Source organism: Vulpes vulpes, chromosome 15 (assembly GCF_048418805.1).
Source record: "Vulpes vulpes isolate BD-2025 chromosome 15, VulVul3, whole genome shotgun sequence".
Taxonomy (NCBI): Eukaryota; Metazoa; Chordata; class Mammalia; order Carnivora; family Canidae; genus Vulpes; species Vulpes vulpes.
Genome location: NC_132794.1, coordinates 1,224,871 through 1,251,436, shown reverse-complemented (window position 1 = coordinate 1,251,436; position 26,566 = coordinate 1,224,871). Strand labels below are relative to the sequence as shown.

General features: G+C 64.0%; 1 protein-coding gene across 1 annotated transcript; it reads right to left on the bottom strand.

Annotated features, from left to right (window-relative positions):
- Nucleotides 1-290: 290 nt before the first annotated feature.
- Nucleotides 291-9,320, bottom strand: POFUT2 (protein O-fucosyltransferase 2). The gene is made up of 9 exons (XM_025985503.2): nt 9,171-9,320; nt 7,591-7,841; nt 5,594-5,738; nt 5,162-5,272; nt 4,011-4,077; nt 3,256-3,381; nt 2,873-3,053; nt 2,495-2,618; nt 291-1,254 (listed from the first exon to the last, which is right to left on the bottom strand). Exons 1-9 carry the CDS (start codon nt 9,302-9,304, stop codon nt 1,101-1,103), a joined length of 1,293 nt encoding a protein of 430 aa, XP_025841288.2. The 5' UTR covers nt 9,305-9,320; the 3' UTR covers nt 291-1,100.
- Between the last annotated feature and the right edge of the window lie 17,246 nt (nt 9,321-26,566).

The following is a 26,566-nucleotide window of genomic DNA, read 5'->3' as shown; positions in this document are numbered from 1 at the left end:
GGAAGAGATGCCGCGGCCTGGGTGCCTGGGCCCCGAGCCCCCGCCACCCGCTAACGTGGACGCGGAGAGGGTGGCGTGGAGGGGTGGCGTGGGCCGGTCCCTCCCCAGAGCACCGGGACGGCGGCTCTCCCAGGCCGAGCTCTTCCCGAAGCAAGTCGGGCAGCCGTGGGCGCCGCGGGTGGATGGGACACGGCGCCGTCCCCAGGAGCGACCAACGGCCCGTAGGGACCACTCGGGGATTTCCAGCCAGAAAGAAACTCAAGGGTGTGAGAAAGGCGCCGTTTCTAGAATTCTGGTTTCTTAGAAAACGTATTTTATTAGTGTTTCAAAGTACAAACGGGCACAGAATAAATACCTCACTCCCCCCGGGACCGCAGCGTGCGATCCGCGTGGGCTCCACACTTGGGAAGAAGACACAAGCCGCCCCCAGGCTTCGGGCCCGGGCCACCTGGGGCGCCCGTGAAGCCGGGCGTGGGTCCGAGGGTGGGTGGTCCGCGCTCCAGGCCCACGAGGGCTTTCTGGGCAGCGCGCCCCTCGGCCCCTCCCAGGCTGCATGCCGCGCCCCTCAGCCCCGTGCCCCCTCGGCCCGGCGCCCTCCGAGGGGCAGGGCCCGGGGTGCCCGCCCACCCGCACCGCCGCCGCCAGCCGGGGGCTCCTCTCCGCGAGCCCAACCCCCCGAAGACCCGAGGAACCTCCCGCACACTGAGCCCCAGGGGTCAGCCCGGCATCCACAGGGCGGCGGCCCACCTTCCCGCCAACGTGCTGGGCCTCGCGCGGGTCACGGGCAGGGCGAACGGGGCGGCAGCGGACGCCCTGGCAGAACCACAGTCGGGCCCGCACCACGGCGCCCCTGCGACAGAGCCCGCACCCCTCACGTCACCGCGGCCTTGCAGGCAGCAGACACCCTCTGACGCCCAACGTGCCACGCACCAGGGCCCCGGGCAGCCACGGCGGGGCGAACCCCGGGATGGACGCGTGCTGTGGCCGCCTGGCCACGGCCGGGCAGGAGCGACCCCGAGGCCACACAGGTGCTCGGAGGGAGACCGAGAGTCCGCGTGTGCGGGAGACCGGGACGTGGCGCCCACGAGGGGCCGGCCGGCTCAGTAGGCCACCCTCCAGTGCGTGGGCTGCTCGCACACTTCCTCCCGGTCCCCGCAGAAGCGGTTGTACGTCGTCCGGGGGTCGAGCCCAAGGATCTCTCGCTCCTCGTGGATCCGGAAAGAAAATGTGGACACGGAGGTACCAATGAAGAACCTGCCGGCAAACCGGGGGTCGCGGGGGCTGCCTGCACGTGCCCAGCGCCCGACCCTGCCGACCTCTGACCCTGCGGCCCGCAGCCTGTGCACGGGCCCCCGGGTCCTGGGGGCCTGCAGACACGGGGACCCTGCCCAGCCTACTCGCAGCCTCCACCCCACGGGAAGTGCGCGGACCTCCCTGGCCCTGGCCCCTGCTCCCCTCCACAGCAACAGCCTCCTCTGAGGACAAGGACGCAGAGAGCCGCGCTCCTGGTCTTGCAAGAGGCCCCGGACGTGTTCTGCAGGGACACGTGTGATGGGGGCTGTCACTGGGCCCCGGGACCTCGGGTGGGGTCCGTCCCCCAAGGTGGGCAAGGGGGCCTGTGACCAAGTCTGAGGGGGGACCAGGAGCAAGCCTGCGGGTCAGGGGCCGACTGTGAGCCGACACTCGCCTCGGGGATGACACAGACTGACCTCCCAGGGGCCGATGGAAACAGCAGAGCCGAGGACAGGCAGGGGGATGGGGGATGGGGGACGGGCAGATGGGGGGACATGGAGATGGAGAACAAGACAAGGACACAGGGAAAAAGGACAGGGGAACGGGGGAACAGGGGATGGGGGATAGGGATGTGGGGACAGGGAGATGGGGATGGGGATAGAGGAAGGGGGATGTGAGGACAAGGAGACAGGGATGGGGGATGGAGGAGGGATGGGATGGGGGATGGGGGATGGGGAGGCGGGGGGACAAGGACACGGGTTGGGGTGATGGGGATGGGGATGAGGGATGGGAGGATGAGGACAGGGAGACAGAGAGATGGGGATAGGTGAAGAGGGAACAGGGATGGGGAAATGGGGATGGGGGGACGGGGAGATGGGGATGGGGGACTGAGGACGGGGATGGGGAGAGGAGGGATGGGGGGACTGGGGGACAGGGAGATGGATGGATGGGGGACAGGGACGGAAGACAGGTACACAGGGATGGCAGACAAGGAGGAGAGGACAGGGATGGGGGGATGGGGAGACGGGGTGGGGGACAGGGGGATGGGAGTATGGGGGATGGGGAGATGGGGGACTGGGAGATGGGAGGACAGGAGATGGGGGACGGGGGAAGGAGGAATGGCGACAGGGACGGGATGGATGGGGAGATGTGGGGATGGGGGATGGAGTACAGGGGGACGGAGGACTGGGAGATTGGGGGACAGGGGGATGGGGGGGTCACGGAGTCAGGGGACAGGGGCCGGGCCGGGCGGTGGAGGCACCTGGCGTGCGAGCAGATCCACTGGTCGATGATGGCCACGCCGCCGTCTCTGTAGAGCTCCAGCTCCTCCCACGTGGGCTCGAACCTCAGCATCTCCGGCAACAGCTTCTTCAGCTCCTCATGTTCTGCGAAGCGAAGCAGTCACTGACCCGGGGTCACCGGCGAGCACCCCAGGGCCGTGCACGGGACACGTGTGCTGCACCGCGCTGGCTCCACGGGCACCGGCGCCACAGGTCAGGGGCGGCCACACAGGGCCCGGCACCACCTCCCGGCCACGCTGCAGGCCCAGGACGTGACGGGGGCAGCGGATGGGGGCGGCAGACGGGGCCAGGGGCCGGGGGACGGAGTGAGCCCGTGGGGCAGAGCCGGGCCCGCCTACCCGTCCTGACGGCGTCGGTGGCCACGAACACCTTGTCCAGCCGGTGGGTCTTCATGAGGCTGCGGATCTTCCTCACGGCCCCGTCCAGACTGGGCACGTCCTCTCTGTGGCCCCAGATGAAGTCCTTCCTCCTCAGGTGAACCGCGAGGTACGGGCCCCCCAGCGAGGAGCCCAGCGGGACCTGGGCAGGACGGGGAGCGCTGAGGGCCCTGGCGCTGCTGGTGCTGGTGCTTCCCTCGCCCGTGGCTCCCGCACCTGCTGCTGGAACCCCCGACCCCCGAGCCTGGAGGGGACCCTCCCGGTGGGCGACCGCGGCCGCCCCAGGCCCCCGACACGCCGACCCCGTTACGGGCCTGGCAACTCGGCATCCGTGGGGGCGCTACCTTCATCTTGGTCCAGTCCTCCTGGAAGGGGATCCGGTCGGCCTCGTCCGTGGAGTTCAGATACCGGCTCCTGAACTCGTCGCCCACGGCCCGCAGGTGCCTGGCAAACACCATGCTCCGCCGGGTCTGCGGGTGCAGAGGGCAGCTGCTGAGCGGGCGGCCCGAGGCCTGCGGAGGCCCGGAGGCCAGGCGGACGCGCTGGCACGCGCGAGGTCAACGGGGACGCTAAGTGACAGCCTGGCGGTGACCGGTCATCGCGCAGCACGAAGCCAGCCAGCGAGCGGCGATTTACCGGGACCGTCCCCGTACGGGAGCACGGACATGGGGCCGCGGCTGCAGGGCTGTCACTGCCCGGCCGGCTGGGACACAGTGTTGCCGGGAGCGTCGTGACGGGGCCTCTGCTCCCGGGGGGCCCAGGTCACATGTCCAGGCAGCAGGGGCTCACCCGACGGGCGCCTCACCCCTGCTCAGCCCAGCAGCCCCCGGGGGCGTGACAGCCTCGTCCTCGGGCTCCTGCAGGACCCACGGCACGCGGCGTGCACTCACCCCAGGACGCACGCAGGGTGGTTACGGCCCGGCCACCCAGTGTGGGCGGGGGCACAGCACACAAGCTACGCTCCCGCCGGCGAAGCACCACCTTTCTCTCCGCCGTCAGCCGCCACAAACAACAAGCCCGCCGTGGACGCGCACGCCGGCCCCACGCCAGCCCAGGCCCCGCCCGCAGCCCCTGCGCGGGCACACACGGCGGCACTCACGTTCCAGTACTCCCGGCCCCCGTAGTGGTCGTGCAGCAGGTTCTCGGCTCTGTCCAACATCACCGACCTGTTTCCAAACGGAGACGAGGCGCTGGGCTGTGAGGCGCTCCACCCGCCTGGCCCGGGCGCAGTCAGGAGGCAGCGGCCGTCTGTCCCGTCCCCGCCGCTGGCCCGCGGCCACCACGCCCCCCGTGACCACGGATGCAAGGAAGGAAACGGCCAGGACGCCCAGCAGTCGACCAGAAGACGGTTCCTCAGAGGACCCCGGCCCAGGGCAAGGCCGCCAGGGGGAGGCCCCGACAGCCTCAGCAGCAGGCATGGCCCACCCGGCCTCCGCGGGGAGCACGCCACACCCCCCTGAAGCTAAGCCTCCCGGGGCAGCACCCGAAGCATCAGAGCGCCCGGAGAGGACGCTCCAGAAGGGCTCACACCCACCCAGGCTGGGAGGACGCGGGACCCTGGGGGAAGGCGCGTGGCCGCCCACTGTCCTCTCGTCCCCAGGTCCCAAGGGGACGGCTCGGGCAGGCCCCGGGGTGCTGAGGGGGGGATCTGGCCCGGGGAGGCGGAGCGTGAGGCCTACATGGAGGTGAGTGCAGGGGGGAGCCCTCCAGGACCGGCTGGGGGCTGTGGGGCCACCTCCACGCCCCTGGGCCTGCCCTTCCCTGCCATTTCCGTCCCCGCCCCGCTTCAGCCACACTGCCGACGCCGTCGCCCGGGCAGGTGAACTAAGTGCATGTCAGTGCGCCCCCCACTCGGAGCCGTCCCCACTTCCCTGCCCGCCTGCGTCAGGGCCGGACCCACCCGCCGCACCGTCACCTCACACGGGCCCCGCTGCCGTCCAGGTGAACCGGGGCCCCCGTGCCCTCCAGCAGGGGACTGGGGGACGCCGAGGACCTCCCGCCAAGCAGCGCGTGAAGCTGCACTCGCCCCACAGAGCCCGAGCGTGGGGACAGCCCACCTGGACCCGGCTCTGCCCAGGGACACGCGCCTCCTCCGCGTCCCCGTCCCGCCTGGCTGTGCCCCGGGGTGGTGGGGACGAGGCTGACCTCTCCCCTGACCCCACACGGGCCCCAGCCAGGACAGCACAGGCACGGGCCCACACACGCACGCACACGCTCCTCAGTCACCGAGCGGACCCCACGGGCACGTACCGCGCCGACGTGTTTCTCAGAAGCACAGGGGCCATGATGGAAGCCGATCCTTGAACGGACAAACAGGAGACGTTTAAAGCTCTCGTTTCTTCATAACCCCAAAACCACCCTCTGGAAGACAAGAGCCCCGGACGCACACCGGTAAGAAACTGGCGGAGACGGCACGGGTGGCCCCTGACCTGGTGGGACCAGTGGGCCGGCCCGGGCCCGGGGGACGAGGGCAGAGCCGGGCCGGTGCCGGAGCTCGGACAGAGCGGCCGCGCCCCTCCGACGCTGCTGGCGGTCGCAGAACCCCACCTGGTCCACGGGCGCCTCCAGGGCAGCCCTCCACGGAGCGCCCTTCCCACACACCAGGTCTGGGCCCCGCCCGTCCACACCGCGTGCGGTGACACCCCTGGGCGGGGACGCGCCCCCGGGCCTCCCGCGCCGCACCTGTAGTACTCGTGCTTGTCCGGGGCGTAGAGCAGCGGGTCGATGCAGGGCCGCTCGTCGATCTTCTCCTCCCAGGTCCCCTCTTTCCATCCTTCTGCGTAACTTTGCAGGACGTAAACCTGGTCGATGAAGGGTCCGCCGGACTCTGGAAGAGGCCAAGACGGACAGCATGGGCTCGGGTCCTGTCGCCACGGGGACGGTCACGACTCACCCAGTGCCACCTTCCTCCCGCAGGACCGCGGCACGCTTACAGAGCAGCACGGGGCAGAGCAAGCGACATCGGGCCACGAGGTCCCGAGAGGCAGCCGCCGGGCCTGCCCCCGCCCCCGGTCCTCACACGCCGTCCTCCCCGCTGCCCCAAGCACGCTCCCTTCCCTGCTCGGACCTGCCTCGCTGGGACTCACCCTTGACCCCTACGAGGCCACTCAAACCGCACCTCCCGCCCCAACACCCGGCACCCCCCCTTTCCTCCCGGCCAGCCTGGGGACAGCAGGAGTCTGTCCGTGCTCCCACCGCACCCGCCCCACCAGGCCTGTCGCCACGTCCACCGTGCTTGATCGAGAAGCATCCCAGAACGGAAGGATGCGTCCAGGGAGCCGCGACAAGTGCAGGTTTGGTGTGTTTCCCAGGGGACACTCCCCATCACTCGGGGGCTGCGCTGCTGGTGGGGCCTGGCCCCAGAGCTCCAGGGGCTCCCTCGAAGGGAGGGGGAGGGAGGGGACACGGAGAGGCCGAGGCACAGCACCTGTCCGAGGGCACCCCACCTTCCCTGCCCCCCTGCTCTGGCTCCAGGCTTGTGGCCCCAAGGGCAGCAGGGTGGGCACCAGCCTCCCGCCCCACATACCCAGTGTCCCCCATGAAGCACCACTTCGTGGGATCCTGGCGTCCACCTGTTCAGAAACCCACTGGCCCAGCCCCACAGAGGCGAAGGGCAGCTTCTCTGGCAGCTCCCTGACCCCGTTCAGACCAAGGCTGAGGCTGATTCCCAGACTAACTCAAGTCGGACTAAGTACCCGGGACGTCTCGTCTTGGGTCACAGACGGATGCATCCCCGCGGGTCTTCATGGGCCTGAGCCTGATCTTCCCCGTGAACGAAGGTATCGGGATACTACGTCCTCCTGTGCCTGCAGCGTGCTGGGGACTGACCCTGCAGACACATCCCAGAGGGACAGGGTCCAGGGCGCAGTCAGAGCACAACATGGAGACTGCAGATGTGGGGCCACTGCCTCCGGTGAGCATCTGCCACCGGCTCAGGATGTGACCCCGGGGTCCTATTAAGTCCTGCATCGGGCTCCCTGTGGGGAGCCTGCTTCTCCCTCTGCCTAGGTCTCTGCCTCTCTCTGTGTCTCTCATGAATAAATAAAATAAATCTTAAAAAAAAAAAAGAAAAGAAAAAAACCTGAAGACGTGCCAGCTGCAGCCCTGGGCCCACAGTCCTCACGGGCCGGAGCACGCACGTGGTGCCCCTCCTGCAGGCTGGGGGAGCAGTACAAGGGCACCGCGGCCTCCTAAGCTCTTATCTTCTAAAGAGCGATGCTAAGCTCCAAACACCCTCGTTTGAAAACCTTCAACTTCTCTCTCTTAAGAAAACTAAACAGGCTGAGCGGCCTGAGCGCATAAGACACGCGCTTCACGTCTTCGCCAGCTCTGCAGTGAGACGCCGTGCCGACGACGCTGCCCGGGCCTGGCGCCCTCCCTCGGGGCCACAGGCCTTCCCTGCATGGGAGCACACCCCGCAGGGAGTGGCCCGGCCCCCCCCACTGCTGCGAGCACCCCTGCCCCGTCCCAGCCGCCCCCGCTTTCAGAGGCGAGGGCGCACGTGGCTCACGCACTTCACACCTAGCTCCCCAGACAAATTACGGGAGGAGCGAGACACCTGGGAGGCTGCAGCGGGAGACAGAGGCGGGGCCCCCACGCAGAGAAGGGTCCCCGGCCAGGGCGATGCACATGGTGCGCCGGGCCCCCCGTTCCCGCACAACCCGCGCCCGCTGCCTCACCTGCAATGAACTGCTCGTACTCGATCACGGGGATATTCCTATTGAGGCTCGGAAGGTCAAAAAAGTCGGACCAGGGAATCCGGACCTGGTGGATGTCGGGGCTCTGCCAGTGATAGAGGCGGCCCCAGGGGGGCAGCACCAGCACCCACTCCTCCGTCTGCAGCAGCGTCTTCAGGAGGGAGGCGACGCGGATGTAGACATCCCTGCGGAGGTTGAAGCCCTCCGGGGGGTTGACGTCGTACAGGAGATACCTGGGGGGGGACAGTGGTGCCTGAGCACAGGGGCACGAGGCTCGGCCCTGCCGGAGCTGGGGGCAGCTGCCAGCCTGTCCCCACACCCCACCGCCCCCAGCGCCCGGCGGCAGCAACCTTTCAGCGTCCTGACCCCTTCGCGCTCGACACTTAAGGAACACGCCGGACGAGCGGCAACCACGCGACTGAGGTCTACCCGTGATGCCCGGGTTGGAGCTTAGAATAAGGACTTTGAAATGCTTGTGTTAATCCACTTAAAGTGGCAACGAGGAGCCATCACGTGGTGTTATTTTGAACATTCTTAAGTGAAAAATAATCATACTTCTCTAAACAAAAATAGAACACTGGCAGCGTCTGTAGTTTCTGTACCTCTTCTTTCCAGGTCCGCTGGTGCAGCCAACGTGCTGCGCCATCAAGGGCAGGCGGCCTCAGGAGAGAATGAGAGCGGGACAGCGCACGCCCCCACCTGCTCCCTGGACAGAGCCCCCCGGCCACCCACCTCCCTGCACTGGTTCTTCCACCACATCCGGAGACCGGAGGAAGGAAGCTGCGATGTCATCCCCAGAGCGCGGACACCCGCAGGAAGGGGCCCGCACCATCCCTACATCGCAGCACACAGTGGGGCGTCTTGAACCAAACCCTCAGGAACCCAGGACGGCAGACACCTGAGACCCATCTGGGGACATCCGCCACCTGCAAGCAGCCTCAAGGGTCCCGTGCATGTCACCAAGGCTGAGCTTGCCAAGGACCATGTATTGGGGGCTCCCGGCAGGGGGGACAAGGCCCCAGTCAAGGGACAGGAGCCCCTGGGGTTGCCCCTCCCAGATGACCCACAGCCGGCCCTGCCCTGCCCCAGGGCTCATGGCGGCCACAGCAGCCCAGGGCCATAGCAGCCCGCGGATGCAGGCCAGGAGGCAGGTGGGGGTACAGGGGTGCAGGGGTGTGGGTGACGCGGGCTACACACCAACCCCCGACCCCAGGTCCCTGGGCCCGCTGTTCCCCCAGCTCCCCCGTCCCAGCGGATTCCCCAACCCCAACCCAGGTCCCCAGGCCCGCTGTCCCCGCCACAGTCCTGGCTGATCCCCACCAACCCCAGGCCCCCCACCCGCTGTCCCCCCTAGTCCCCTCCGATTCCTCCCGACCCCAGGCTCCCGGGCCGCTGTCCCCCCTAGTCCCCTCTGATTCCCCCCGACCCCAGGTCCCCCACCCCAGGTCCCCCCCCCGTCCCTCCCGACCCCAGGTCCCGGCCCGCCGTCCCCCCTAGTCCCGATCCTCCCCCCCCACCCCAGGTCCCCCCGGGAGCCTCGCCCGGGCGCGGACGTGCTTTACCGTCTGCGGGACGCCGCCCCCGCCAGGATGTCGGCCGCCGACTGTCCGGGCCAGAACTCCTCGCCCGAGGCCCCGGCGCGCGCCCAGGACGCCGCTTCCAGCAGCAGCAAGAACACCGCGCCGAGCGCCGCCATGGCCCCGCGGCCACGCACTTCCGGCGACCGCGCTCCGCCCCGGAAGCGCCCGCCCGCCCCCGAGCGCGTCCCCTGAAGCCATGGCAACGCCGCGCATGCGTCTTGCGTCATTCCGAGGCTGGGCGTCCCCGGACGGAAGGCGCTGAGAGGCGAGTCCGACGTGCGGACGTCCTCGCCTGAGGGCCGCGCCGGGTGGGGGAGGGTAGGGGCCAGGCCTGTGGGCGGGGCCAGATGCTGGGGCGGGGCTGCCCTGTGGGCGGGGCCAGGTGGCCGGGGCGGGGCTGCCCTGGGGGCGGGGCTGCCCTGTGGGCGGGGGCCAGATGCTGGGGCGGGGCTGCCCTGTGGGCGGGGCCAGATGGCCGGGGCGGGGCTGCCCTGTGGGCGGGGCCTGATGCTGGGGCGGGGCTGGCCTGTGGGCGGGGCCAGATGGCCGGGGGCGGGGCTGCCCTGTGGGCGGGGCCAGATGGCTGGGGCGGGGCTGCCCTGTGGGCGGGGCCAGATGGCCGGGGCGGGGCTGCCCTGTGGGCGGGGGCCAGATGCTGGGGCGGGGCTGCCCTGTGGGCGGGGCCAGATGGCCGGGGCGGGGCTGCCCTGTGGGCGGGGCCAGATGGCCGGGGCGGGGCTGCCCTGTGGGCGGGGGCCAGATGCTGGGGCGGGGCTGCCCTGTGGGCGGGGCCAGATGGCCGGGGCGGGGCTGCCCTGTGGGCGGGGCCTGATGCTGGGGCGGGGCTGGCCTGTGGGCGGGGCCAGATGGCCGGGGGCGGGGCTGCCCTGTGGGCGGGGCCACACCCGGTGGGTGCTGGCCTTGTGGCATATTCAGAGGGGCGTGGCCGGGCCTGTGGGCGTGGCCAGGGGCGGGGCGGGCTGGTCTGGGGGCGGGGCCGCGCCGGTTGGGGCGGGTCTGGGGCGTGGTCAGGGCCTGCTACGGTCTGGGGGCGGGGTCTGCCGAGTGAGCGTGGGCCCAGGTGGGGTTTGCCAGGTGTGACGCCGCGCGGGTCTCAGCGTCTGCCCCGCGGCCCACGGCCTTCGGGCGGGCAGGCCGCGGGACTGACAGGCCAGCACAGCTGGCCAGGTGTGGCACCCGCGCTGCAGACCCGCCAGGCCCGGTGTCTCGGGCAGATGATTTCCGAGATGCAAAGGTGTGTCCCCTACTGGGAGAGGGTGGGGGTCTCGCCGCGGAGGACCGCAGTGCACGGGCGGCAGAGTGGCCCCCACTGTGTCCGCGGGGCACCGGACATTGGAGGGGACGGGATGGAAGGTGAATTTGAGGCTCTGGGACTTGGGGTCAGCAGATGAGCACCTCTGTGCCCTGACCGGGTCCAGCCCAGGTCTGCACCTCCCTCCGTGTGGGGGGCTCTGCGGTGGTGGCCGGGGTGTCCCCTGGGGAACCGCACTGCGGTGCCAGGGCCCTTGCTTCCCTGCCCCTCCCTGGAGCCCCTTCCTCCCCAGCAGCAGCGCCCTGCCCTCCTAGAGCTCCCTGCCCCGGGCACTGTCCCTGTTAGCGGGTGAAACTCCTGGGCTCCTGCCCCAGGGGGACCATCTGGGGGGCTGGAGCCTCTGTAGTTGCTGGTAGGAAGTGCGACCTCCCATTGCTGGGCAGGGGCGGGGGGGGGGGGTCGGCCTCAGCCCCTGTAGCAGTGAAGGGACCCCCAGGGGCGCAGCCAGGGAAGATGGAGAGGTAGGTCCAGGCCGCAGCTCCTGTCCTGGAACCGCCACGTCTCCAGGCTTCTCCTCACGCGGAATTCTTCGGTGGCTTTATTGTTCCAGCCAGTTTTAGCTGGAGGCGTCTAGACCCAGGTGGCCTGCCCGCTGTCCCTGGGCGTGCAGAGCACACACCAGCCAACTGTGGGTTCTGCTCCAGGAGGCGCCAGGGCGGACCCTCCTATCTCTGGACCCACCCTTAAGCCCCCAGATGAACTGTCTTCACCGGGGTTGATTCTCACTTGATCTTTCATGCCTCCTAGTAAAGCCATCTCGAAACAAGAGTTTCTAGCATTTTTCAACCATTCACGGAAACAGAGAGATGAAGCGTGGGCCTGTGTGCGCCCCCAGACTCGGCACTCGCGCCCTCCCCCCGCGCTCACTGCATCGGCATCAGGTCAGTCTTGCGTTGCCCAAATTACACTAAAGCAAATGATTGACATCAGCTTGTTCCATTTGAAACATTTCTGTTGTGTCTCTGAGAAGTAGGATGTTTTCTCACAGCCACCACGTCATTAATTCGCCTCCACATTCCCTAATTGTGTTATAACATCGCCCCGGGCACCGTCCACGGGCGTGGGCCCCACTGCTCCAGATGCCTTTACTCCAGCAGATTTGTTCAAGTCAGGACCCTGGTTCTCCGGAGAAACGGAACCAACAGGACATCTACCGACCGTGTGAGGTCGGCATTGCCGGATCGGCTCGCCAGGGTGGAGGCCTGAGGCCCGGGGCCTCCGTCTGCGAGCTGGAGGCAGGGGCGCTGGAGGCCGGGGGAGCCCGTGCGGTCAGTCAGCCCGAGTCCAAGGGCCCGAGACCTGAGCTCCACGGTCAGAGGAGCAGGACGACAGGGACGTCCCAGCTCAGCAAGGGAGACACAGTTTGCCCCCCCTTTTCACTCCATCCAGGCCCTCGATGGGTTGGGTGAAGCCCCCCCCACCTCGGGGACGGTGATCTTACTCCGTCCACCAGTTCAGAGGCTGATGTGTTCTGTGCACACCACACACACACCCGGAAGTGGCGTTGCACCAGCTATCGGGGTGCCCTCAGCCCCGTCAGGGTGACACGGAAAATCAGCCCCTTCATTGGACACCTGGACACTTGGAAGGTCCCCCCCTCCTCTCTGTCCTCTCCCCTCCACTCCCCTCCTCCCTCTCTGCCCTCCCCACTCCTGCCTCCACTGATTAACCCCTCGATTACATTCCTTACCCAGAATGACCCAGGAGAGGTTCATGACTCTTTAATAAAGAGAAAAAAGAAAAGTTTGTTAAAAAAAACAAACAAACCTGACTTTCTCCCTCCCCTGGTCAACAGGAGTCAGAAGTCCTCCGTGTGAAGTCTGACCACTCACACCACACCCCCACCCCATCCAGCGTCCACTAGAGGGGACTTTGCCACAAGAGGGCAAGAGCGTCCTTTGACAGAGGGATGGAAGGAGAGAGTAGGGGTGCCCCAAGCCTGGGCAGGCGGCAGGGGCTGGGAGGGCAAATCTGGTGCACACACAGCCAGGCCACGTCTCTCCCGCCCCCGAGAGCTAAGAGCTACCCCTACCCCAAACCCCTCCATCCCCCGCAAAGGGTGAGCCACAGGAGTCACCTGAGAGGAGAAGAAGGAAGCCCTCTGGCCTGGGGTCCAGCAGGTGAGCTGTGTGCGTCCTGGGGTCACACCTGTTAGAGCCCCAGTCTCATCACTCCTCCAGGTCTCAGAAGGGTCAGTACTGGACACCCCACATCCCAGTCCAGAGGTGGCCGAGACACAGAGGCCCAGGGTCTCTGAAAAGGAACCTAGAGATTCTTCTGGAAGCTGGGATTCCAGGGCGAGGCCCTGCCAGAGCCAGGGAAGGAGTGGGGGAAGGGGCAGCTGTAGGGCCCCCTGGCCCCACCTCGGGTCAGCAGAAAGAACCTGGGGTGGGGCAGGGAGGGCAACGGAGCTGGGGGGCTGCGGGAGGTCACCAGCGCCACTTTACCTGGAGACGTTGGCAGCAGACACGGGCTGGGGAGACAGTTGGCGGAAGTGGGTGCAGGTGTGGACGGGCCCAGGACCCCGCTGAGGAGTGGTTCTCCTGGGGAGCACAGACACCCCAGTTCATGCAGCTCTCGCCCTCTGGGTGCCCTGCTCTTCAGTGTGTGAAGTGAGTTACCAGGCTCCGCGTGCGTCAGGCTTCTGGACCTAGTGCAGAGCTCCGCCTCCTTGCTGGTCACAAGTCCCTGGCCACCAAGTCCTGCTTTTGTCCCTGGAAATGCACAGGGGGCTGAGAAGCAGGGGACCTCTGGTTAGGCCTTGAGCCACCTGGGGGCTGCCTGCCTGGACTGCCCTCAAGGGACAACCACCGAGTGACCAGGACGTGAAGACATGCTGGTTCCTGTGGTCGGTGCATGGGTCCAGCCTCCCCACGTGGCCTGCCCACAGTGCAGCCCCCGTCTTGGGTGATGGCTGGCCAGGACCTGCAGAAGGGCTGGTCCACAGTGTCCCAGGGGTCCACGGTGAGAGCCCTACAAGGCCCCTCCGACCTTGCGGGCCACCTTCCCCTGAGGCAGAGCCATAGCCTTTCCGCTAGGGGTGCACAGGGTACCTGACTCTGGTCCCGCCCCCCGGTGCATTCCTGTGGGCCCCATCCCTGGCGCCTAGGTCGTGTTGGGTGGGGAAGGCCTGGGATGGGGCCTCTCGTGGGGATGCTAGACCCTGGTGCTGGGGTCCCTGGGCTGACCTGTGCGTAGGATGTAAGGGCCTCTCCCCCCTCGGGCTGATGGGGAGAAAGCTAGACTTAGAGTAAAAGGTCAGCTCCCACGCAGCCAGCAGGGGCCCTAGTGGGCTCCCGAAACACAGGGCACCGTAAGGGGCCTGAGCCACCCCGGTTCAGGAAGACAAAAAACTTGGGCTGCTCCAAGGCAGGTGACTCAGAGAGTCCTTTAAAAATGCTCTCCAGGTCCCGGTCTGTGCCCTCAAGGGTGAGTTTTCTGCTGAGGGTGGCTTTTCCAACATCAGAGTCTGGCAAACATCTGCTGTGGGGGGGGCTCTCGGGTCCCGGGGGGCTGTGGGGAGATGCGAGAATGGGAGCAGGGGTGGGAGGTGGGGCCGGGGCCACGGGTGGGGGGCCGGGACTGTGGGAACTGCCCACAGCCTTTCTGGAATCAAAACACTGGCAAATGTCAAAAAGTGCGTAATTTGTTTTACTGAAACAGGCTGCTTATTTATGTTTGGGAGGCCTGTCTCAAGGGCTGGTCTTGGCCCTTCTCAGATGATAGCGTCAACGGAAACACAAACAGATGGTGGGGGTCTGGGGGCTCCTCCGCGGAATGAAGTGCACAACAGGAATTTGTGCTGCTTGCAGGGAGACCCCACCCACCGAGCCGAGGGACAATGACCCCCCCTGCCCTCTTGGTTTGGGGTCTGGATCTGGCCATGGGATCTTCCAGCCAGAGAGTGGACATGGGGGGCTGCGATCGGATCCAGCCCGTGAGAACTTGGGGGGGTCTCTATCTCCTCCTCCCTCGGCCTAACGTGCAGTCCCTCAGCCCCCAGATGGCCGCGGACTCGGGCAAGTGTCGGCTGCTTCCCTGGGTGCCCTCCTCACCTGGGCGGCGTGGCCAATGCTGTCCTCTGACCATGGTGACCAGCCCGTACCCTCAGTGCGTCCCCTCCCGTGGGCTTCCCTCCTCAGCCAAGTGGTGTGTCCGCTCCCAGCGCCTCCTCCGCCCCTTTCGGAAGGTCCAGGCTCCTCTCACTCAACAAAGAGGCAAACACACAACCAAGGTGGGAGCCGCCCACGCCTCGCTGGGCTCCGTGGAAGGCAGAGCGGGGTGACGTCCCCCGGCTCAGAGGCACGGCCGCAGACACCGCGTCACTCACTGGTCCTCCGGGGTGTGAGATGCAAGCGTCATCGTTTGTAAAATTCCCACAAATGTGTGATTCTGTCTCTGGCCTTCGGGTCCTGACCCCGCAGACCTACTTGTCAGCGTCGGCCCCGGGCCATGGTGCGTGATTAGGGCGGCTTTACGGCACCGCGTCCCCTAAAATGCACCTGCCAGCTGCCCTCGCACATGAAGTTCAGCAGCGGTGGTTCCAGACCCATCCTGGCGAGAGTCTTCCTGGGAGCGGGTCTCTCCCCCCAACTACGTCAGCTCGGCTCGTCCTCCCTCGGCTCCTGGGTTTTGTTGCCATCATACACGGCGCACTTTATAAATGAAACGTTAGGATTATATGTTGCTGCTTTGATGAATACCGTTAGTTTGGTATATTGACCTTTTAAAATTGGCCGCTTGTAATGCTAACGGTTTGCCGTTGAGTTGCCAGTTTGCATTTCCCTAGTTCAAAGAGTCCTGTCCTTGTGCAAATGATCTTGGTTTATCTCTGCCCTGAGTATTTGAAAATCGTATCTGTTTTCTTGTATTCTTACAGCTGTTAGGAGTCAGATATAAAAATCAGGCGTCTTTTGTTTCTTTTTGTTATTTTAAAGATTTTATTATTTATTTATTTATTTATTTATTTATTTATTTTAGAGCTAGGGAGGGAGAGAGCACACGTGGGGGGAGGAGCAGAGGGAGGGGGAGAAGCAGACTGCACGTTGAGTGAGTGCAGAGCCTGACACGGGGCTTGACCCCACGACCCTGAGGTCACGACCTGAGCTGTGCCACCCAAGCACCCCTTTCTCTGGTTTGGGACCGTCCTGTGAATGGTCCCCGGCACGGGGTCCGCAGACTGTGGCTCGGGGGTCAAATCCAGCCCATGTTGCCTCTTTTCCTAAATAAAGTTCTCCTGGCACGCGGCCAGGCCTGCCCATTTACATTCGGCGGCGTAATGGGTGCTTTCATGCCACAGCAGGGGCGTCGAGTGCTTGGGACAGAGGCCAGCTGGCTTGAGAACCCTAAAAGACTTGTTCCGTGACCTTCCCCACAAGTTTGCTGACCCCCCCCCCCCTTGTATTAGTTCAACGAGTGTTAGGGTTGGGGATTTCTCCCACTCTTCTCTGCTTCCTAAAGATCTCGTGGCTGCACGCGCTCGCTCGAAATTCAGTGGGTATTCAGTTTCACCCGCCTGCTTTTTTGGGGAACCGACTGTCCTTTGAGATGACCGGAGATTCGCCGCTTGGATCTCTTAATGTAAGGCAGGGGACTAGCGGATGTCGCGATGGTGACTCACGCGGCGCTCCTGAGACGACCGGTCCTTGCTCCTGACGCGCCGGGTTCTGCTTGTTGGAGCCTCCGTGTGGGGAGGTCGTGCCCTCCTTGTAGACCTTGTGTCCCTGGTATGATAACGTGTGTGTGTGAGGTCCCCACCCCTGGGTTTTGGCTGATTATATGGCCTGAGTGGAGATGCTTTTGTCTCCCTGTGCTTCGGAGCAAGGAACTCTGGGTAACAGTTCAGGTGAATCCGGCTCTTACGGTGCAACATTGTATCTGTTTCAACTGTATCTGTTTCACGTGAGCTGAGTCTCTAACTTACAAACCAACCTGTGATTTCGGTTCCTTGGGTGGATACGGTACCACGGCAGAACCGGAATCTGCAGCCCATGTTCCTAAGCGTGGATTGTTCTTTCACTTTTCTGGATTCACAGGGAAGCTGCCTGAGCCGGGGGCTCCTTTAAGGACAAGTCTTGCGCTATTTTGTTCCTGCCCCCGGCCCTCGGACTAATTAGATTTCCTTTTTTTTTTTTTAAGATTTTATTTATTTATTAATGAGAGGCATACAGCGAGCAAGAGAGGCAGAGACACAGGCAGAGGGAGAAGCAGGCTCCATGCAGGGAGCCCGATGCGGGACTCGATCCCGGGGCCCCAGAATCACGCCCTGGGCCGAAGGCGGTGCTAAACTGCTGAGCCACACGGGCCGCCCAGATTTCCTATTTCTGCCTGAGTCACATTGTACGTGGAAAATGTATTTCCCAAGAAAGTCATCCGTGTAATCTAGCTTTTAGAATGTGGTGCTATGAACTGAAGCGTGATGGTTTTGTGATTTAAAAAACTCCCCCATTCTCTTTCTTCCTTTCCCCCCTTGTTTTGGGGGGATAGAATGTGCCCCCTGTGCAGCCCCCTGCCCCCTTCCCTGGCAGGAGACCCGGAGACCCGGCAGGTGGCAGGGCCGGGCCGGGACTGTGCGCCGCAGGCAGCAGTGTGCCCTGTGGCCTCTCAGATGAGCGCCCGCCCTGCCCTGCAGAACCTGAAAGCAAAATCGTGCCAATTCCTGAGTCACTTGGGTTCTCGACATTTATCCACGTTACCTGTATCCCAGGGATTAGCTCAGAACCTGGTCTTCCAGCTTCGGTCAAGAAGGTGTCAGATGGCACAGAGGAAACAGAACGTCGGCACAGAGTCACTGAACATCCCAGGATGATGACACGGGTGCGTTTTCAAGTAGGACCCACTTGCAATTCCGAGAAATGTCCCCTTCTCTGGGTTTAATTAACTGATGGGAACGTGCTGGGGAAGGTGCTTATCACGGGAGGCACGTGACAGTGTTACATCTACTAACACCAGCTCAAAATCTGCGAACGTCTCCTTTGCTGGGTGCTGAACGAGGTCTCCGGGGATGGCAGTGGGGCCTGCGGACTGCGGGCGGAGAGCCTGAGGCCGATGGGGTTTACAGACCCCGCGATAGGGCCCGTTTCCTGCGGGAAGGGGATACGGAGCTGCATGCAGAGCTGGGGGGCAGGCTCTGTGGAAGGAGGTGGGGCTGTAATCCTAGCACATCTCAGTAGGGACCTCCCACACCACATAGTCACGTCTAGGCAAATACTTCCAAAGGGGCTTAAAATCAGAGCCCAAAATAGCACCTGAGCACATGGATGGGATGCTGGGGCGATCTCACAATCAGATGGGGTTTGAGGGACGCCTGGGTGGCTCAGTGGTGGAGCCTCTGCCTTGGGCTCAGGTCATGACCCCGGGGTCCCGTATCAGGCTCCCTGCAGGGAGCCTGCTTCTCCCTCTGCCTGTGTCTCTGCCTCTCTCTCCGTGTCTCTCATGAATATATATATATAGAATCTTAAAAAAAAAAAAACGGAGTTTGTGTCCAATGTCGAATACGGGATACACAGCAAGTGAAGCTAGCGTGTGCAGGGGAGGCTTGCCCATTGCCCAGCTGGCTGGTGCGCATGTGCGGTCGCTCTTCCGAGCCTCCTCAGACCCCTCGGAGGGGGGCACCCGCCTTCACGTGTTGGCCAACAGCCAGCGTGGGGGAGACAAATGAAGTCTGGGGTCCCCCCTCCATGCTCTCATCCTCTGTATCTCCGTCTCTAGCGCCGACCCCATGCAGAGACCCGACCGGACAGTTGAGAAAGGCGCACGTTTTTCTGAACATACGAAGTTTCTGGAGGTCGAGGTGCGGACCCCGACTCATCAGAAGTCTAGCTCCAGGCTCTCTACTAACTCCGTCGCCGCCCGCTAACTTTCCTGGGAGCCCACAGACCCTCAGAACGAGGACAGACGGGATCTGGGGGAGAGTTTCCGCAGCTGGCCCGTCCCTCCAAATCCCTGGAGCCCTTTGGGAATAATCCCATGAAGGCCGCAGGGAAGGAATGTCCACCACATAGCGGGGAAGGCGCACTGCAAACCACAACTTCCTATCCTCATCTCTCGGAACTGGGAGAGCCTGGGGCATGAGAACCTCCGAAAAACCCCCTTGAAAGCCAGGGCAGTGAGGGGGTGGTCAGTGCCCTGGGAACCTTCCGGGCCTGGAATCTGCCCCACCCCAGGCCTCTAATCCTCCCCTGGAGGCTCCGCCGCCAGCCCCTCCTGCCGGCCCTTCCCTGTCTGTCAGGCCCTATCCCACAGGCCGCAGCCCTCACCTCCTCCCCTCACCTCCTCCCGCCTGCTCATCCCCCCCTCCAGCCTCAGGCCCTGAATGCCGACCCCAGTCTTGCAGCGGGTGCCCCTACAGAATCTCAGGACAGGGCCGTCCTGGGGCCGCTGCACCCCTGCCCCGTCCCAAGCACCCCGACACCCTCCTCGGGTCCCGTTCCTTTGGCCGCTTGCTGGCTCATTTGCTGAGCGGTCCTTGCTGGTGGCCCCGTAGCAAGCACCTCGCCCAGGGCCTGGCGAATGGCAAGAAGGCGCCTCCCCTGCCCTCCATGTCGGCAGGTTCCCTGTCCTCCCCTCTGCTCTCCAGCCTTGCCCCTGACCCCACCCCAACCCCCGGACGGCCAGCGGCCACCTCTGTGGTTTCCATCTCCTGTGAGTTCACCCACCCCCCAAATGCATTCATTTCTGCCATTTTATTGGATTTGGGGGACAGGTTCTCCTTCCCCATGGCCACCTCCAGTGCGCCCAGTGCAAAGCTCCTTGCCCCTCACAGCACCCAGGGACCCTTGTCTCGGCTCCCGCACTGGGCCCTCTGGGCTTGCCTGCCACGTGGGTCCCCACGCCCAGCCTCCGGGGCAGACGCTGACCTCAGCTATGTTGTTCCCTTGTTGGGTCCTGATCCTGCCCCTCATCCAGGTTTAGGCGAGTTCAGCTTCTGCAGGAATAAGCTCCCCTTGCTGCCCTCGCCGACGCCCGGAGCTTGGACGGAGCCAGCAGGCCCCACGTGGTGAAGGAGATGGGGCTGGAGGGACGGCGCCCTGCTCCCTGGCTGCCTGTGGGCCCCTGGGGATGGGGCTGCCACGCACCGGGGACCTGCTGGCCCGGAGTGGCCTCTGTGCGGTCAGGACGCGTGGTGAGTGCTGCCCAGGGCCGGCGCCCACGTTCTGAGTCACGGTGTCGGCCAAGCACCGGGGCCCACAGCGCCAGCTCAGCCCGGAGGAGCCTGGCTTCTCTCTCAGGGGCCCCGGCACTGTGACCCCGCGTGGGGCAGGGGCAGGGGCAGGCCGGCTCCCGTCCTGCCAGCAGGTGTACCTGCGCTGTCCGGGGAGGGGATGCAGCAGGACCCTGTGGGCGGTGGGGGGAGACGTGGGGATCTGGGATTTCCCCGGGAATGCTAATGAAGCTCAGCAGCTGGTAAAATATTTACTTGGAGATACCGGAGGCTTTAAAGTTCAGCCTCACAACAGCCGTGCAAACCACCAGACAGACTGAGGATGTGTTTCTAGGTGCTTTTGTCCCAAATACGTGCTGGAGCCACCACCCTCCCACTCAGAGGAAGCGCCTCAGCCTTGGCAGGGAACCGCGTCCCCGAGCCTCACCCGGTGCCGAGATGTGACCCCAGGGACTGTCCCTGAATGCTGGCCTCACACCCTGGAGCGTGGACGGGCCGCTGTGGCCGGTCTTGAGGGACACAGTTATCGCCCTAATCGGACATGGGCGGACGGAGCGGGGCCTGCTGGCCAGGGCCAGATGTGAACTCCTCGGCGCAGAGGCGAGTGGGGAATCCATCACCGTCCGCTGCGCGGAGGCTGGAGGCTGGATGGCTTTTCCTGACATTCCGGGAAGCCTGAAGCTTACCCTGAACCAGCTCGTGTCCCCGGGACTGGCCCGCAGACGAGGGGGAGGCCAGCTGGTGTCTGCGGTCGCTCCGGCCAGCTCCCCGAGCGCGCAGAACAGGCGCGGAGAGGGTGGCACGGTGGGCAGCAAGGCGTGGGGCCGTGGGCATGCCCGGGAGCGGAGCCACACGCCGCGTGACTCTGGCTCTGCCCATCGCCGTGATGGTAATGCCACCCAACTTCTCGGGGCCCCAGTGCTTCTCATCCCATGAGGAGGAGGCCGTGGTGCCTCCCGCAGGGTGTTCTCGGGAGGCAGGTGCGAAGTAGCAGGTGCGCCCCACAGACGCTGGCATGAAGGGGCACACAGAGGTCCCCCCGGGATGTCTAGGCCCAGGAGGCCCAAATCTCGAGTGCTTCCTTCCTCACTGTTTCGGGCATCCCTGAGCTCCTGCCAAGACCCCACGTTGTCTGCATCGGGGAGGCTGTAGCAGCGGCCCAGCAGCCAGGGGGCAGTGCCTGTCCAAAGCCATGTGTCACCCCAGAGCCCCCCCAGGCTGGCCAAGTCGGCGTCATGCAGCAAGACAGGGGGTGGAGGGTGGGCCTGTCCTATGGGGTGTGTGCTGGGTTATTAGTCATGTTTGATGACTGACTCATCACTGCTGGGATTTCAGACAGGTGGAGGCTCTGTACCCCCGTGAGGACGGGAGGTGGATGCTCTGTGCCCCGTGAGGACGGGAGGTGGAGGCTCTGTACCCTGTGAGGACAGGAGGTGGAGGCTCTGTACCCTGTGAGGACAGGAGGTGGAGGCTCTGTACCCCGTGAGGACGGGAGGTGGAGCCTCTGTACCCCCGTGAGGACGGGAGGTGGACGCTCTGTACCCCGTGAGGACGGGAGGTGGACGCTCTGTACCCCGTGAGGACGGGAGGTGGACGCTCTGTACCCCGTGAGGACGGGAGGTGGACGCTCTGTACCCCCGTGAGGACGGGAGGTGCAGTGCTTAGGAAAGAGCATAGCTGTGGTCGGATTCCTGCATCTTTACCAAGTACGTGTGCGTGAACACGAGGGTGCTGCTTACACACACTCACAGTTAAAGCCTTACACTCACTTCTCTGGGTCTCGGCCGTCAGCAGCTCACAGCGGGCTCCGTGGACGCGGGCATCCCGAGCCGTGTGCCGTATACACTTGTGCCCAACACCCCCGCCCCGCGCCTTCTCACTGAGCGCCGCGTCCCAGGTCAGGGAGGACTGTTGGGCAGGGCGCCGTGGCCGGAGATTGAAAACCCCGCACGGGACGCTTGAAGTTGTGGACTTTCTTGGCGAGAGCACCAAAGTTTACCATGATTGTGTTTTCGATAGACATTTGAGAGGTTGAGGGTGCCCTGTTATATGATCTTCCGCTTTCTTTTCTTCCTTTTTATTTTTGAAAAATATTATTCAGGTATTTTGATCACAGAATACGTATTCATTTTAGAAAACTCCGATAAGCAAAACATAGAAAATCAAAACCATAGACAATGCTCACCCCAGACACGGCGGGGACAGTTTGGGTGCATCTTTCCAGCCTTGTCTGCGAGCAGATGTGTGTGCATGCGTGTGCATCTGCACCCATGTGGGTGTGCATGTCTACGTGTTTATATGTGTGCACATGTGCATGTGCAGGTAGGTGCATGCATGTGAGTACATGTGAGCACAAGTGTGCATGTACATGCATGTGTCTGTACATGAGCACGTGCCCGTGTGCACACGTGTGTGGATGCACGTGCCTGTACACACATGCCTGTGTGTACACGTGTGTACATGTACGTGTGCGCACATGTACATGCTTGCATCTGTATGCACACGTGTGCACGCATGTGCCCATGCCTGTGTGTGCACACGTGTGCATGTGCACACGTGTGCCCGTGCCTGCACCCAGTACTGTATGTCCCCATGCCGAGCACACCCACTGACGGCCTGCTCCTTGCACATACTACCGTGTCCCGAGGGCGTCGCGTGTCCCCGCACCCCCGTCTTTCGGCGGGGAGAGCCTTTCTCAGCGATCTGTGAGAGCACTTGCTTTTCTACATCTTGCGATTCTGTTTTCACAGTTCCCCACTTTTTAAAAATTAAAAACAAGGCCCTTGCGTGCCTAGCAATGTCGATTGGATTCGCGGCCCGTATGTTATAATTAAAATCCAATGTGAGCGTTTAAACAGATTCGTCTACAAATTCCATTTATAGCAAATTTTGGTGTAGTGACACTTTGTACCAAGTCACATGTCTGAGTTCTTGGTTTCCTCTCTGGCCTTAAGCTTAGAAACACGTTTTCTAGCACAAAGAGGGTTCACCGGCAGTCTATTTCCGCCACGCGTCAGGTACACGGGACCCGTGGGTGTCGTCAGAAAGCATCTTTGTGTTTACGCTCCACGCTCCCCAGTGTCTGGGAGGAGCACTTTTCTCATGTTGCCGTTTGAAAACTAGGGCCAGGATCTGGAACTTGCTGTCACTGTTAGTCCTGTGATTAATTCAAGATGCTCGTTTCATGCCATCTGTCCCCGGGGAGCCACATCCGGCCTAGGGGACAGGCCTGCATACGCTGGCAGTGTAGACAGTCTCCTTGGCCTCAGATTCCCCCGCGGAGACTCAGGCCAGGTCCCCAGGACACCGCCTGAGGGGTCCCCTGTCAGGTTGCCTGCAAGGTCCCACCGATTCATAGACTTCTCTTGGGTGGTGGCCGCCCCGAGGGCCGGGGCATGAATCTCAGCCCGGGTCATGTCCGAGGAGCCCACCGCGGAGCCCTCGCCCCCGATCCAGGGACACAGGGACCGGGTGGGGGTGGGTCCAGCAGCCTGTTCTCACCTCCGCCGGGAAGACTCCTGCAAGGAGACCACGCAGGCACAGCCTGCACTGGATTCGCTTGGATTCGCTCAGCACCAGCCCATCCCCCCCCAGGGATGGTGTCCCCGGGGCCACGGCACAAATGTCCAATCCAACACCCTGCGACAACTACCACTACGATCTCACAAAAATGTCACACTTTTGACTCCATGTGGAATTGATTCGCTAATTGGCCGAGATAGGAATCCTTTGTAAAATATGTCTGTGAACCATCAGCTGGTGTCTCCACCCTGGAGCCGTGGTTCCAGGCTGGGGTCTCACCTGCGAGGGAACAACCTGGGGTCCCGGGAGGCACGGGGGGCCCCGCACTGACCGCCTGCCTGGGACCAGGGCAGGGCTGCGTGAGATGGGCTGTCAGGCACACGAGGTGACGGGAGGTGTAGACGCCGGAGCGGGGCGGCTCGCGGGGACATGTGGTGGAGAGCCCTGCGCTGGGGCTCGGCCGGGAGGAACCAGCCTCTGGGGGTTGGGGTCCCGGGTGGGAGGCACGGGGACAGCGGGGCACTGGCCAGTCAGGCTTGCATGCGGGTGGTGGGCAGCTGGACCTGAGCCCATCACAGTGGATGCGACAGAGAGGTGCATGGGGGAGCCTCCGTGCAGGGAGGGAAGGTGGTAGCCACATGGGCCTCCACCTCCCAGTGGGAGTCTACACGGCCTCCTGCCCCCCACCCCATGCCAAAATCGTGGGTCAGGGCTCTGGGAAGGGGGCTGGGTCTTTAAGGAACCCTGGGGGTGTCTGACCAGTGGGGAGCTGGAGCCCAGTCATCGGGTGAGTTAAGGGCTCCTCCTGGGCCTCCGAGGCCACCCCGGTGCAGCCCATGAACTGCTGGGCCCAGTGGGGGCTTGGGGTGGTGGCCCTGAGTCTGGACCTGCTCGTGTGTGGCCCCTGGACCGTGGCACAGGTAACTGGCTTGGCCTTTGGGGCATGGCCCCGGGGCCTTGTGGTCAGGCAGGAAGGCCGCCAGCTGCAGGGTGTGATGTTGGAGCCCGGGAGGGTGTTCGGGGGCCCTCATCAGTGGGGGGAGCAGGTGAGGTCACGGCTGCGACGCACTGACCCCTGGCACAAGGGCGGCGTGGTGGGTGTGGCTGCCTGCTGGCTCCGCCCTCCTGTGCCGGGGCACAGCCTTCCCCCTCCCCGCACTGTTCCCCCCATGGGGGGAGATCCCACGTGGGGTCTCAGCCCCCATCTCCCTGGGGATCCTGTGGCTCCACTCTCTGTGAAGACCAGCAGGTGTGAGCATGTCCCGACATCAGCGGGGGGTGGGGGGAGGTGCTCTCTGCAAACCAACCACGCAAGAGGCCGCCTTTTGAAATATACATATACATATACATATACATATACATATACATATTTTAAGATTTTATTTATTTATTCATGAGAGACACAGAGAGAGAGAGGCAGAGACACAGGCAGAGGGAGAAGCAGGCTCCATGCAGGGAGCCCGATGTGGGACTCGATCCCAGGACCCCAGGATCACACCCTGGGCTGAAGGCAGGCGCTGAACCGCTGAGCCACCCGGGCTGCCCCCAAAAATATTATTTTTATTCCACAACAATTCCTTTCCTTTAAAAAAAAAAAAAGATTATTTATTTATTTATTTGAGAGAGAGAGAGAGAGAGGGAGAGAAAGTGCTTGAATGGGGGGGGGGGGGGGTGGCGGTGCAGAGGGAGAGAAAAATCCCGAGCAGACTCCCGGCTGACCACAGAGCCCGACCCAGGGGCTCGATCCCACGAGCTCAGGACCTGAGCCGAGATCAGGAGCCGGCCGCTCGGCCCCCGAGCACCCCGGCGCCCCTCTAATAGTGGTTTTCTATTTCCATCGTTTATTAGCTGGAATTTCCCCGTAAGGAAGAGCCCCCCCCCCCTTCCGCAATCTATGAATTGAATTTACTGATGTCGGCAGACTCCTGGCGCCCATTTCGAGCGAGGGACCGCCGTCTGTTCCATCCTTACAGGCTTTCTGCTGATGCTCGAAGCTGCCCGGCCGGAGCCCGCCAGGCGGGGTCTGTCCCCGTGCACCTGCCCCACCCGCAAGCCCTCCCTGCCCCGGCCCCTGCTGCCTGCGTGGCCTCCGCTCACTTGGATTCGCTCAGCACCAGCCCACCCCCTGCCCTCTGGGCCCCTCCACCCACCGCCCGGCCTGTCTGCGGCCCCCGCCCTGCAGGCTCTTCCTGCCCCAGCCACCCCTCAGGCCCCGATGTCCATGGTCTCTCCCTGCTGCGTGGGAGAACCTGGGCCCCGAGACGGAGGTCCCTGAAGGTGGGGGAGCTCACGGTCCCTGGGCAGCCCCCCGGTCGGGTCTGGCCGGGTCTCAGGGGGTAGCAGGGGAGTGGGGCAAGGAGGCTGGGGGCCTCCCCCACTCTGGGGCTTGCAGGTCGACGGCTGCAGGCCGAGCTCCACGGGCATCGGGCCCCAGGGATCCCAGGCTGCTCTTCCACCTGAGACCCTGGGGCTTGGCCCCTCACCCCAAGCAAATTAAAATCGTCCACTTCTGATTGTTCTAGCAGCTCTGAGCAAACACCAGACATCACCATATTTATGAATTTCTTGGCCTGGAAATGTGCCATAGCCAGTGGCCCCCACTCCCGGCAGGTCCAGGGACAGGGCTTGGGGTGACGGGAGGCCCCAGACGCTGGGGGGACAAGTAGGGCACTCTGGTCTCTGAGGCCGGCCAGGCGGCCAGACAGCCGGCCCATTGAGCTGCGCAGGGTAGCCACAGCTGCCCGAGCACACAAAGGAGCCTTGTTCTCACCCGTCACGTGGCCCCGGCCCCCTCCCGACCTCTCTTGGGACATGATTAGGTGTGGGAACCATTTCCCTTGGGGCTGCGTTTGACATTTGCCATTCATTCCGGGGGAGGAGGCGTCTGGCCCGAGGGCCCCCGGCCCCCCAGCCCCCCAGCCCCGGCTCATGGCACAGGGGCCCTGACACCCTGCTGACCTGAGTGCGGGCCGCAGCCCGGCCACCTTCATCACCCTGCGGGTCAGGACGCGCACACCTGGTCTGGGCAGGATCAGAGAGCAGGGGTGGGACCAGGTAACACGTACATGAGTACATGCAGACACGTCCATGGGCACATGCCAGGAACACATGTGTGTACACACAGATACGTGGCACCACACATGCACACATACTCCCATGCACCAAGGACACGTGTGCTCATAGACACACATGCACACGCATACGTGTAGAGACACAGTGGCACATGCACACACATGTGCTCAAGCACCTACTAAGAACATGCATGTACACCCATAGACACACACGTGCTCAAGCATGACCAAGAGCACACACACCGGCACATGCATGCACACGTGTGCTCAAATATACACCAAGAACATG